We start from the raw sequence: 15,087 nt of genomic DNA on the forward strand, positions 1-15,087 counted from the left end.
ATACGCTCATGAGTTTAATTCATGTAATGCATGAACAACACAAGTGTTCGTATTCCTATAATTAGAGTGCTGACCATAGACACGAGGCGGGAGGTAGGGGCTCATCAGAACTTACAATTCCGAAAATCTGAGGTGGGGAATTTACTGAACCGTTTCCGTAATATCCCAAAGATTCTTATCTCCTACTATTCATTGATCAAATGCACATGAAAAGCCAATTTACACAAACGAAGGACGGTTTCTCAGACAATCATGATGATTGGTCAATGCCTTATCAGGTGGGCGTTGCTCTTTTTAACGTTCCACCAATGACATTAGGTGCTTGATAACACTTATAAATATATATACATATCCAGGCTTGCAGGATAATTAATTCCAATATAAAAAAACACAGAAACTGAGAAAGAGCGACACACGTGGACATCTACGTAACATGTTTCAGTTGGAATACCAGCATGTTTGATCACATTTCGCCTTTGCTGTCGACTTAATGAACAGCTAATTATACCGCACGGCTTAGGAGGTAAGATCACCGTCGATGATGCATTGATCGCGTGCGCGCGGGAGCCTGACTATACCAGTGCGCCCAGCCCTCCCACTCAGTTCAGACGCACACAAAAGATCGTGTGTCCAGTGGTCTGAGTAAAGTAGTTTCTTCGTGATTGACAGGCCGATCACTGATGTGCCCAGAGACCACAGCAAGACTTAAAGGCGACTGTCTTACCAGATGATCCAGTACTTTGTTTTGGGTGTTGCTGACCGCTAGAAACTTGTAGCTGGAAACAGTGAGAGGTGTTCACGCTCAAGTGTTCCTTGCTCATATTAGAACCTACTGTACTAGCAGACACTAACCTCTGGCGAGGAGAACTTTGTAGGGAAAAGATTGTTAAAATTGTGCAATATTTTTTGCTGCCTACTGCAAGCACTAAGAGTACTTGTGAAGAAATCACCTATGGTTTTATAGGAGAGTGATTTCGGAATTTGTCTATAATAGCGTCTTGTTTTATTTCTCTCACGTTCACATCATGGAATTTTCTGCCGGAATGCCCCCGAAGGACTTGTTTGTCAACCGTCAACATCACCACGCAGCCGGCGCGGAGTCCGCGGGGAAGAACCCCGCAGCTCGGCGGCCCTCCCCCTCCAACTACTCCATCGATTTCATCCTGGGCACGCCGTCACCGAGTCCCCCAGCCAGGACCGCGAACACAGCAGAGCCGTGCCACATCCGCGTGCCTGTGTACAACACCACGTCGACCACCGGGCGCGGCTGGGATTTCGCCGGGTGCAGCCCGGAAGGAAGAGATGCCAGCGCACGCTATCAACCCTCACGGTGCCCGGAACGCGAGCAGACTCCGGAATGTACTGGTAAGTTCTCGCAACTCTTTACTTCGCTTGGTCAATCACTATTCATTTGGTACAATTGCTCAAATAGTTGATGGTGGTTATTTAACAACTTTTCTTGAAAGCTATAATGGTCATGCATCATTTTAAAATTAAATTTCACGCTTTATGGTCATTTATTCTATCAAAAGTTAAAGGAAAATCCAATTAAGTTACTGCAATGACTCCTTTGGTGTTCAATTACTAATGGGCATATTCACATTTCCAGGAAAGGTTTCAAAAAGAACTCCCGACAAAATGGTCTTCTCCACCTGTTCTCATGCACCCCGACTACAATGTAGTGAGCCTATGCGATTATTTCCACATCAACTTGTCACACTTCAATGTACTTTTTTTGCTAATTTTGTCAACAAAAAAACAAAAAATGCAAAGCTGTCTGAAAAGTCAACTAACCCGGAAACTATACTCACTCTCAAAGAAGATATCACCTAAACAATCTTTATGTTCATTGCCACAAATTGTTCACAATATTTTTGTTGTAATGAGCAACATTTTGCAATTTTGTTTAATAGCATTTTTGGAAGCAAGTCCAATTAAAGAGATAATCTCCCACCTGCACATAATCAACATTGAAGTACACAAATGGTTGGCGTAGTACATGCGTTCCCCATATTCATTCGATCCATGCGAACCGAAACTTCAACATAATGTAGTACACAACCAATAGGCCTATCAAGAGACCATATGGCAATTAACAAACACCGTCAAATTATAGCCTTACCTTATTACAGAAACAGTGCATTTTGAATTAACGAATGTCTTCTGTTTTCGAATTTGGCCAAAACGTGTTAATAAAATTAACTTTTGTTTCCGGGGTTCTCTGAAAAGAAAAAAACACCCCAAACACAAACCTTTTAAACCTGAGCTACATACATCAACGTGATTCTCCATGACAACTGTCCAATGATTCAAACTAATCAATGACAATGTTCGTCTAATAACGTGTACAGTTCCACAGATTTGCGGGGGAAAAACACAGTCCAAACTTCCTTTCGAATGATCGCGGTTACCGATTAATCAACACTTTCAACAACAAAAAAGGTAAAAAGTGTGGCGTGCTGAAATGTTGACCGGTTATTTTTCCAGACACTTAGGCCTCCGAAAATCAATAGGGGGGGGGGGGGGGGGGGGGGGGGGGGGAGGGGGGGGGGGGGGCTCATGCCATATTTTCAATGGGGAGCGCCAATAAAATTCTCAAATCATTCACACTATATTAACTAATGCACCCTTGTCACGGCTATTTCTTCTTTAGGGGGAGACCGTTCGCATGTACATCACAATCCTTTTTTTTTGCTAATGCAATTTTTTTTTACGGAATTCATTTTGGGGGGCTAGACAAAATGTTTGGGGGGCTACAGCCCCCCACCCCTAGCCCCCCCGTAGAACCGCGCCTGCGTGTAGGCCTACCTTCTAGAAATTAATCAACTCTGGCCACAAAGAGACTGAAAAGAACATACCAACAAAAAAAACCCAACAAAACATAAAAAGACAGTATCGATCAGACTTACGGTACTGTTCACAAAATTTAACAATAACACCATTCTCCACATACACAAAGTGACCAAGAATAAAACAGTCACAATACATTAAATGTCTTGTTCATTAACGGGTATTTTCTGATCTTGGAGCGTGTCGTGGATCAATTGATTTCATCATTCTATTTAGTAGATCCTGCTATTACTATACGCAGTTGGCCGTATTATAGCTATATAACGAACACATTTGCATGTGATTTATAAGCATCACGCAGTAATAAAACTAACTCCTTGTAATTATTTTTTGGCCTCGTGCCATTCCATTGTCTCACCAATAACGCTTTTGCTTGCCTTCACTTTTGTACAATTATGGTGAATAAACTAATTGATCACTGGAGCTTGTCGTGCACGCGCCGCACAACAATCCACGTACCCGCACATCTTCAAACCTAGCTCGTTAGTCAGTTCCGTCCAAGCGATGCACGATTGAGCCCGAAAAGCCCTCCAAAATGTTTACGACCGCTGAAACGCTAATTTCATTGGCTGTTGCTTCGAGACAAGCTGTCGATATCAAAACATTTTTTTTCTGAAGCGGGGAGATGTCGTTTTACGACTCGGGCCCAGGATCTTTATTCGAAGATAAACACAGAGTGCTTTCTTAACTGCGGTCCGAACAAAAAGACGCCGAGAAATAATATGGCAAATTATTTGTGCAAATAGTGAAAGGAATGATTATGAATGAAACCATCTAGGCTGGACATTTTTTTGCTGGTACGTGTTCATTGGAAATTAATAAGAAAGAAAACTGCACCGTTGGACGCTTTAGACAGTGTATTCCAGCAATCTTTTGTAGTTTTGCATGCAAGGCTGTTCTAAGAAGTCGCACAAAATTATTGTGCACAAAAAAGCTAAGCAAATTCGGCGCATACGTAAGCAAATTATTTAAAATTTGCCCCTATAACGGGCTGTATGCCTACACTGAACCCCATCACAGTGGCGTAGCCGGGGGGGGGGGGACGTGCCCCCCCCCCATATTCCGTGCCCCCCCCCCCCCAACCAGGTGCCCCCACCAAAATACTGATAATGCCCCTTTTCCTTCCCGGCAACCAAAAATGTTTTTTGTAAGTTGTGTTTTTTTCCAGTTAGCCAAAGGCTTACTGTTTACAATGTCTTATGTCAATGGATATAGCGAGGCATTGTGGGGCCCAACTGGGAAAATTTGCAATAGGATGTCTGCGATATGTGCCTCCCATGATATTCTGATGCCCCCCTGTGCCTCCCCCTACACAGCCCCCGCCCTCAAAATCCTAACTACGCCACTGCTGAACCCCAAAATGTATCCCTTTCCCAATTCGATTTATCTCCGCATTTTGGCTACGTTGGAGCATGGTTGGAGCTTCCTCATTTTGATTGACAGCTGACAATGTCAAGAGCCGCAAGAAGACCGCAAATAGTCTCAATGAACAACCCAATGAATTGTGTCGATAAACTGTACACAAGGGACGACCAATTAGACACAATGGCCCTGTCCCGCCTTTCGTCTGGACGAGGCGTCTTGAACCTATTAGCTCGAACAATACAAGAGGAATAATCTTCCTTCTAAATATAGGCCAAAGAATGTTGTTTGCTGTACCTCTGAAAGACAAAGCCACTTGGAACATCTTGCCAGTCGCGAACACTGATGTGTGTACAACAGTTCTGAAGGAAAACGTGGAAAGGAAAGAATGCCTCAAGAATGTCATGTGGTGCATTCACTGTTGTCTCAAACAATTTGTTCAACAATTCTTCCTTATTGCCGGGTTAGAGTGACCTGTAAAGTAACAGGACAAGTACTCAGTTATTGTTGCGGATTCACTGTTAGTGTGTACCTTATTTAGTTATTTAATCTTGAAGATGTACAAATCCAAACCTTGACATCAATGGTTTAATGTACATAACACTACTGAAATTGTAAAATTGAACAAAAACTATTGTGTGTTTGCTGAATAAGCAAATTAAGATTTTTTTAAATTTTTTAATTTTATTTTGTGATGCAGTTTCCAGCGATCTTAGCCGGAACTTCCAGCACCTTCCCAGCACCGATAATTTCCCGGGCTCCGACCAGTACAGCCCCGACCCGGAGCCGGCGCGGTCCGTGCCGTGCGAACACGGTGACGAAGTCTCCTCCTCGCCTGAGCCGACCTCGCCTCCATCATCCTCATCGGGTAGGGAAGACGAATTGGACGGGGAGGACGATGCTACCCATCCCCACAACCAACACCACCGCGGCGGCGGCGGCGACCCAAAGACGGCCCGCAAGATCCGCCGTAGCCGGACCACCTTCACCACCTTCCAGCTGCACCAGTTGGAGCGTGCCTTCGAGAAGACGCAGTACCCAGACGTCTTCACCAGGGAGGACCTGGCCATGAGGCTGGAACTCAGCGAAGCTCGAGTCCAGGTGAGTGTGGGTCAGGATTACAGGGTCGTGAAGTACAAGTGGCTTGGCTGTGTTGCAATTTTAAGTCTCAGTTTCGGCCAAAAGTTCATACTCAGTGATGTAGTGAGTCAGTCCGATGACAAAAGGCCGGCACATTAAGTAAAGCAAAAAGCTGGCCCATTGCAAGAACTTGGAGGGTTATAGCCCCATCAATGTGGCCAATTTACTGGACTACCTCCGTAAACATAGGCCACACATCCACATGTGCAAAAACGTGTCGCACTTTGCCAAATTTTGATTTTCACATTTAGGCTTAGTTTGTAGGTTTTTTTGCCTTTTTCAGATGTCTAATTTTTGTGAAATTTTATGTTGAAATTTTGATACGCAAACGTGTGCAAATGAATCTGGAAATTTCACGAAAAATAGACATCTGAAAAAGGCAGCACTTTCTGATTAGCCTATAAAGAGGGTGAGTATGCTTCTAAAGCAAAAAAACCCTACAAACTAAGCCTAAATGTGAAAATAAAAATTTGGCAAAGTGCGACACGTTTTTGTACATGTGGATGTGTGGCCTATGTTTACGGAGGTAGTCCAGTAAATAGGCCACATTTATGGGGCTAGGAGGGTTAATGCAGAACCCTTTTTTGCTATTTCTTTTTAAAAACAAAATTGATGGCACTGTCGATTTCAAAGCGATGTTCAAATTAGAAACACATCTATCTGTCTCTTCATCTTTCTAGCATGTTAAACCACTACCGCAATATCCAGGTCATAATAATATGAAAATCAATATGTGACACGCATCACAAGTGTTATACTGTCGAGAAGGGAGGAAAAACCGACGCAGTTTTGGGAGGAAATTCATATTCACATCTCTCGTCCGTCGTATGAATTGAAGATACAACATTTGCAAATATCAAAAACAAAATGATCGAATTACCACGAAATTCTTTACTGGACTATTAGGAAATGACAGTCTAAAGCATCCCGTATACAATCAGGGCTCCTGGTGTGCTGACATTTTTAAGTAAAGTGGTATTTTTTTTAATCGATTTTCAACGCTGGTCGGCCGACCAGCGTTGGAGAAAACTTTTCTTTTCTTCAAAAACTGCTCCGATTTTTCTCATATTTAGTTATGCCGCATCTTCTTTGCAATTGATTACACAGCTGTGAAGGGGTACATGCCTGCTAGACTGATTCTCTGACCTTAAAATTCCCCTACGTCTATAAATTGCTTCGTTTCATCTTAAGTGGGGTCAGGGAACCAGACTACAAGAACATTGGTTTTCTTGGTTTTCCAGCATCTACGAACCCAAAACGTAAAACAAGTCAGTGTAACAATATTTGCTATAACATAATAATATCTTATAATTTATACCTGAAAATTACAGCAAAAGCAAATGTTGTATTCCCTTTAAGGAAGATATTAGATATCAAAATATCTTAACGTTTGAAACATTTTTTTAAAATTAAGTCTTCTCGATGATAAACCTAGGACGCCAAAATAGGGAATGGGGGGGGGGGGGGGAATGATGCAAAACACTTTGTCAGTTCGCGGTTTGCGCACCAATTTATTTTTGCATTTTTTCAATTCCATTCTAGGGTCGTTCAAATGCGCACGAGCAACTTTCACCTACCTGCATTCTGAAGCAAACATTAATAGAATACCCGTTGAAGGCAAATTATAAAAGTTAATTTAAACAGTTTTAATAACCAATTATCGTGAACACAAACGATAATTACATTAAACGAGGTTTTACTGCCTTGATATTTAATGTGTGTTTATATTTTCGCCTTGTGGAAAGTGTGAATTAATCATAACAATATAGTTTAATCATCTGGCACTAAACGACATCAGTTAATTGGAAAATAGATTAGGAGCCTTGGGCCATGGATCAAGGATCTTGAATTAAAAACTATTTCTAATTTACACAAACACTTTAGCTAGCCGTCGGCCTCAGGGCAATTATGAAAATGCATTTTCTGTGTAAACAGAAACGGGTATTGACACGAACGTTTGACTAATATACATGTATTGCTATTAAGCACTTGAAATTGAAGGAAATAGAATAAGTGTCATTTGCCAAGGCAAATATGGGACAGTAATGAGGAATATAGTGTTTCATATGAGCTTTGTCAAGAAACAAAAAGTTACAACCATGCTAAGTCACATTTTATTTTATGAATGCAGGTCTGGTTCCAAAACAGAAGGGCGAAATGGCGTAAAATGGAGAAGGTGCAAGGCCGGGAAAGCCCCTCGGGTTTCTTCGGTTCTAACTATCCCGTTGACTTCGTGGGATCTCACGGTATGGACTCGGCCATTCCCACCGAACGCATCCCGGCTTGGGCGATGCACAACGGCAACCCTACCGCCGGTGTGAGCCCCGGTCTGCTGGCGCAGGTCCCGGTAGGCCTACCCCAGCACCCCGGTCTCGGGGCTATGGTCGGCGGCTACCCGCTCTTCGGACACCACTTTGGCCACTACGTTCACCCACCCCACCAGCAACAGCATGGGCAGCAGCATCACCACCACCAAGCCGCTGCTTCTTACTGGCTGGCCAGGCAGGCAGCCTTCCCCGCAATCGCCTCCCCGTGGCACTTGCCAAGCCTCCGCATTCCCAGCCTACGAGCCAGCGAGCAGAGCGAGCTGCCAACCTCCGTGTCGCCTCCCGCGAAGAAGTCGACCAGCCTCGCCAACATCAACGACTTCCCCTCGGACTCTCACGCCTTGTTGAAGAAACAGAGCATTGAGGCGCTGCGAAGCAAGGCCAGGAACCACAGCTTGGCCTCCGATGAGTTGCCAGTCACACCCTAAATACATTCTTTCTGTATCCTTCAACACCTATTGCAGCTCTAGTTTAATTAAAATATTCACAAGAATTTTAAACATCTTATAAATGACGGGTCGTCAAACGACCCAGGGTATATCACAAGAGGGTGCCAATTTAATTGAGAACTTAGCAGGATTCTTTTCTTCAGAACATTTTGCTTTGACGACTTATTTTAACTCCTCCTATGATCGGCATGCACCTCTTTTTGTATCATTATGTAATATTTTTTTGTGCATATGCTTTTATCGCATCTTATAATTCTAAGTTATATAATGTACATTTAATCTTTTTCTTTGGCTTTAACGCTGATTATTCGCCGTGCAATTTTATCCTACATTTGGCATAAAGCAATGTTATGTTTAATGATTTACGAATGTACTTGTTTAATATAACAAAATGACACCGGGGTTGACTATGATTTAAAGGTCCGTGCTAAACTTTCCCGCTGAACTGCTGTATATTTATTCAAATGTGATTCTGTATTAGTTTATGTCTTTGTCTGTATTGCATACTACATGGTCCTTTAATCATTCTCGTGTACGATTTTAACACAAGATGGGCTGCCAACAGTACAGAAATTTAAGCCGTGTTGGGCAACAGATTTGACAATTGGTTAATAACCCTCTCAATATAAGTCTTTGGTGGCGTGTCTTGGTTAGTTTGTATTTTCAACAATCCAATGATACGTTTTGAAAAATAAATGACAAAAACACGGTAGCTATTGACCAATCAAGAGCTCTGGCCAAATTTCTACTCTAAATGACGTCACACTTTGGAGGCGGATCCGACTGGCTGGCGTGCAGGGGTCGCATAAAATGTACATGCTCGGATATATCAGTCGTTTGTAGTGCGGCTCTGCGCAGCACATGAACGTCTCATCCTCAGACTACACACAGCTCAGTCACAAAAGAGATTTGATTACTTGTAAATGGTGCTACCGCAAATTAACCTCCATCTTTATATACTTTCTACCATATCTCAAGTCTTACCTAATTAATAACTATTCTTTATTTTTGTAACATTGACCTTCAATTTTTCCCCTCAAAAAGTGCCCACCACGGGTCGGCAAAGAAAGGTCTATTGACCTTATTCCCGAGGAAGCCATTTTCGGTCGTTTTCCTTGAATGTATTTACAAATTGTGAACTGTTGAATGGGATGGTACCAGACTATTTATGAATTAGCCTTTTTTTTAAGGGAATGTACATCATCGGTTTTTGGTGTAATTTTCAGAAATGAACTATTTGAGGGGTTAGTATAATTGATCAAATATTGTTACACTAACATGTTAAAATGTTTTGCGTTCGAAAATGCTGGAAAAACTAAGAAAAACAAAAATAGTCAAGTTGTCTGGTTCCCTGACTCCGCTAAAGATGAAATGGATCAAAACTGCCGGAAAATTGTAAGGTAAAGGAACCAGTCTAGCTGGCCTGCACCAGTTCATGAACATGGAACCAATAGCAAACAAAAAATTTGGACTGACGAAAAAAATGGTAAATATGGAGCAGTGGTTGAAAATAGTTAGGTTTTCCAACGGTGGTTGGCCGACCACCGTTGGAAATGTATACAAAAGTACAATTTTTCTTGAAAATGACTTCACATCGGGTGCCATAATTTGACAGGATGCTTTAGTCTGTCATTTACCAACATCCTAGTAAGGTAATTCGTAACAACTTGGTAATTTTATTTTTCGATGTTTGCAAATGTTGTATTTTCCCTTTAAATGTGGCTTAAAATATCAGGGTATGTTTAATCACACATTTTTAAGTATTCATCAGAGCAGACTGGTATTAATTCATAATGAGCTTAATGTCATTGCTTTAATTTCTCTTCGCAAGTTCCAAAAATTAAGTTTTTACCTCGCTTTGAATCTAATATTGCCGACTTGTGAATAAAGCCCATAGGCGCATATTAATATATAATACTGCAGATCAAAAAAAATCGCCTTTTATCAATTTCCCTGATCTATAGTGAATTGGTTTTAGGAACTGTACCTATTAATCCTAAAGTCCTTATCAGCTAATGAAAGTGTTGCTCTCACAATGTTTATCAAGATTCCGAAAGCACTAAATTAATTGAGTGATCGCATGGTGCTTCTGTGAGAGGCTAAAAGTTTTATTTATATCAACTTCCCAATGATCAGGACAAACGTCTTTGTAAATTGTATATATTTGAATAATTTAACTTATTTACAGCTGTATTTATAAAGGTGTGTTTTTTTGTAATTATAATCAACCAAATCATGAATATCTTTATTTATAAGGTGATCCCGAATAAACATGTTTTATATTCAAAAATAAACTCGGTGAAGAAGTCATTACAAATCAGGCACATAATAGTCATCATGCAACATTATTGAAGTTTTTTTCCTGTAAGTTCCCTGTGTTCCAAATGCCGTTTTATGACCCAAATTTGGTTAAAAGTTTCTTTATATTGATCAAAGAAAAAGGCCGCATATTTGACCTCGCCGGTTTTAACAATTATTACAATGTTTCACAATTATCACAATTATTACCCCTGTTCCTCAGGCCAGGAGACCCTAATCTATGTAATAGACCATGACGAAAGCCATGGTCTATGATATGTGAGCAGATACGCTGATTAATTAGGCAAGACAACCGCCTCTTTACCTGTAGATTTTGACCAATCAGCGGGCACTTTCTACATCGGGCCTTTTGTCATTTACCCGTTGCGCGTCATACACATCCACGATAAAAAAAAAACCGTGTAGGGTGCTAATGCGCGCCCGGCTGTTGTTGTATACAAAACACTGCCTTCGAATTGACCAATCACAGTTTTAGTCCTGGTTTGGGAATGAAATGATGTTACGATTGAGTAGGCCTAAAGTCGAATCCGACTGGCTGGCGCGCGGCTTGCATAAATCTGAATGTCTAGACATATTATATCGGACGTTATACAGGACTTGGCTCCGTGAATAACGGGTGATACACATGCGCGTCGCCAGGATTTTTTCAAGAGGGGGGCAAATCCCATTCCCCCCCCCCAAAAAAAAATTCCCTATATTTTCCGCATTTTCCCGATGGATCATTTTTTTGGGGGTGGGCAGGGACATTTGCCCCCCAACCCATTAAATTAACGACAATATGTCGCGCCTCTTTTTCTTTCCTTTGTTTTTCCTCCTTTTTATTTTTGCTTGTCCCGGGGGGGGGGGGGACGTTGCGACGCCCATGGTGATACTCAGACTAACCATTTTCTGCGGTAGTTCGAGATCAGCACAATCTGGTCTTTACCCTCACAGGTACCCATTTATACTCCTGGGTGGAGAGAGGCAATTGTAGTAAAGCGTCTTGCCCCAAAACGCAAGCATGCCCCATGTTCCCGTAAAAAAATAATGTAGCAAATCCCTACATAACACTGGGGGGGGGGGGGGGTATACAAAATTAAGCTTCGCTCTACTGCAGTCAAAGAATTCAAAAATACCAAACTTACAACAAAAAACCACCGAAATTATAATTATAGGCCTACAATCCCCACACAAAATTCCCACAATTAATAATACAGTGCATGAAAACCTCACTGTCGGCGATTTAGTAAGTTCCAGACACGAGGTGGCGCTTTTCATAATACAAACTCGGAGACTGTGCGAAGAAGTAAAATTCTGTCTCACGACCACTGTTTACTTTTTGGCTGTGGTGGCGTTGAGAGAAGGACGCCTAGTGACTAGACTGACGTTATTTGTTCATTGCAAAAACGGGCTCGGAGTACGGCAAGACTGCCGCTGTCACAAATTGGTGGATTTACACCCCGGCAGTAGCCTACCTTAGATCCCATGCACTACAAAGGTGATTTACATTGAATTTGTGGCTCGGCGTTGATTCACAAACTTAGCTCTGGCCTTAGGTAGGACTTCCTTACAATTTTACACGTGACGATCTTATTAAAAGGAGCTCCACCTCAGCACAAAGCCATAGTTTAGCAAAATTACAAAATCACACACACGGGTGTACTGTTGGTCATTATCAAGGGCGGATCCAGAACACAATTTGGTCCCCCCAAAACAGGGTCCCAAAAATTACGGCGTGGGGTTCGGGGCCCGCTTAAGGGCCCCGAATAATGCTCTGTGGTGCGATCTGAGGCTATTTCAGACCACTTTAACCAAATCTTTTGGAGGAAAAGATGGTGGTGTACGAAGTGCCTGCCTTTATTGCGACGCCACTAAGAAAAAGTGTGTTTTTTCGGGGGGGGGGGGGGGGGGGTGGCCCCCGTTGCCCCACTGGATCCGCCCGTGGTCATTATATGATTCCGGATCTTACTCGTGATTCGAGGGTCGCTGGATGCTTAACTGCAAACGTCTCTAGACGGACCCAACTTCGTCCCCAGGGATTACTTTCCTTTCAACCTCGTTTTCAATAACAAACCCAGGGTGGGAAACTTGCTTCCTGTATCTTGATTCGATATGGATTTTATCGTGGACTCGTCTTCTCCTAAAAACCAACCATCCCTTTTCCATTTTGCTCATAATAATTTCTAATGTGATGCTGCATGTTTTATGGTACGATTTCTTGTTTCGTCTAGTCGGATGTCATACCGCGACGAATTGATTCCGTGTGTACCCCAGACACCGCATACAAAAACAAACGCAGATTTAAAGCATATCCAGACACCAGACTATTCTGCAGCTAATTTGCATGTGCACGATTTTTTGAACATGCAAATGATCCGACATGGGTTAGAGAGCAGGTATTGGGAATGATGTTGAGATGGACCATGGATGAATCAGTTTACGGTAGAATTGCTTGCGTTCGAGTGAAGTGCATTGTGAGTCGATTTATTGTTCACCATAATTCACGCTCGAACTTGCACACTGTTGTATATTACCTGATAAATTACCTGAAGTCACCTGATAAAATTAAAATCATATTTTTCACTTAATAGCAAGGCTGTATGACAACATACATCCTCAAAGTGGCAACTAAAACAGGTAATCTACTCATAAAACATTCGCATACGGAGTATAGACACAAATACAAGATGTCATTACACCCCAGTAAAAAAACATGAAAATGGTATATATTAGAAACTTCTGTGAGAGAAAGTTCCTCCATGTCAAATAAACCTTCATTTCAAATAAACATTTCATATACTCACCGAAACTTGGTTAAATAAGCCAGTCAAGCTCCCGAAGATGAGATTGACTCCAACGATCGTCGACTCGGGCCTCACCTCCAAAAAGGACAATCATGACAAGACTAACTTGCGAAGTGTCGTCATTCCATGGTGGTTGATGCTGGAATGATCCAACCGTTGATCTTTATAAATGGCTACACGCCCTTTTTAGCTCAATACCAAGAATTTCTTTACATAGGGGTTTGTGATTATGTAACAAAAGGGTGACAAAAGGCGTGATCAAGAAAGCATAGCTCGACTGTCAATTCCTTTTTTTTTATACAAAAAACTATGTTACCATCTGTCGATGGAGGCGCTGTTCAAAACCGACAATTATGCACACAAAGTGCCAATATATTGTGCTTTTCAGGGCGATACATGTGCGAAACTCTGAAAAAGGCACCCAAAACGGCAGATGCCACAAAAAAGGGCACCACTTCTTTTTTTAAAAGGGCACTTGTTCAGAAAAAAAGGGCACTCTTTACAAATTATTGGGGGGAGGGGGTGTAAGCCCGTTGCAAAAAGGGCATTTGAATGGAAAAAGGCAGTCTTTACTAAATATTGGGGGGGGGGAATACCCCCTTAAGCCCCCCCCCCCCTGGCAACGCTTATGGAAAGGCGGTAGTGTATGTCGAAAATGCAAGAGATTCAAACGTTTCTATAAAACGTCTCAGCGATTCGATCGCATGTGCGCCACCTCTCGCTCTATCTCCTTCATCAGTTAATGCACGTTAATGCAGTTAAGGCAAGCTTACAGCACCACGTGGGTTTGCTGGTCCAAATTTCTGTTCCACAATTATTTGCTGACACGAGATGTCGACCTGGCTTATTCTGCTCGTCTATTTCTCTAATATTTCGATCATTCGACTCCCCCCCCCCCGATAATAATAATGCTGAAACATCATGAACAAATGCAAAATCATACTACTGATATAAGAACAGTGATTTTTTATTAACAATGGAAAGTGATACAACCTGAAATACAGTGTGTATCTAGGCCTATTGTATACAGTGTGTGTCTACTTCACATCATTCGGGTCATTAGTCCGTATAACTGAGCTCTCCTCATTAGCAGCTTAGAGCATGTTTGGGCGAGAACCATTAGTCGACTTGTGGTTGATTTGTGACATGCTTACGCCGCGCCTACGCATTCTAGTCTGGTTCCCAGACCTGACAATTATTCCCGACGCTCACGTCTTAAATTGTAGGTCAGGCAGCCTCCGTGGCTAAAAATAAACATGACGACATTAATGGCCCTTTTTCAAAGCGCGGCTCCGTTTCCGATTTCGCTTTATCACTTGTAGCTTTTAATGTTCCGATCAAATTTTTGAATAAATCACTTGCTTCGTAATATCATACAGTTATGATAATACAGTTTGATGTTTTTGTAAGATAACATTGACTAATGTTGATCTGGAATCTTCAAAATTAGGGAACCAAATAGCACTGTTAGCAGGCGGAGCCGAATGAAGACCGAGTTTTGGAAATCTCGGTAACGGTCGTCAAATTCAAAATTGTACATGACGCAGCAAAAAGTTCGCCCGTACGATCCGAGTATATTTGATGCACAAAATCGTCGTTGAATTTCAAGTTTTCTAAATGAAAACAATGAATATTAATTATCAACTCATTTAAAATCAAATTAATAAGCAATTAGCAGTTAATTAAACCTATATTATATACTCGGAAATACTCGGGCGCTATCCGATTGTCGACGAAACGACTTCGGCAAACTTCGGAAATTTTCGGGAAAAGGAGGAATTCCTCCCGTTTTAGTCACGTGACGTATATTGTAATACATTGTATTACCGGAGGCTACTGGACCTAAGATTCATCAGG

At 41.9% G+C, this 15,087-nt stretch overlaps 1 protein-coding gene across 1 annotated transcript; it reads left to right on the plus strand.

Moving 5' to 3' along the window:
- Positions 1 to 575: 575 nt before the first annotated feature.
- On the plus strand, positions 576 to 8,848 carry LOC119741469 (aristaless-related homeobox protein-like). Its single transcript, XM_038217227.1, has 3 exons — positions 576 to 1,365; positions 4,913 to 5,313; positions 7,484 to 8,848. The coding sequence occupies exons 1-3, from the start codon at positions 1,026 to 1,028 to the stop codon at positions 8,105 to 8,107; spliced, it is 1,365 nt and encodes a 454-aa protein (XP_038073155.1). The 5' UTR covers positions 576 to 1,025; the 3' UTR covers positions 8,108 to 8,848.
- The last annotated feature ends 6,239 nt before the right edge of the window (positions 8,849 to 15,087 follow it).

Source organism: Patiria miniata, unplaced genomic scaffold (genome assembly GCF_015706575.1).
Source record: "Patiria miniata isolate m_02_andy unplaced genomic scaffold, ASM1570657v1 HiC_scaffold_5, whole genome shotgun sequence".
NCBI lineage: Eukaryota > Metazoa > Echinodermata > Asteroidea > Valvatida > Asterinidae > Patiria > Patiria miniata.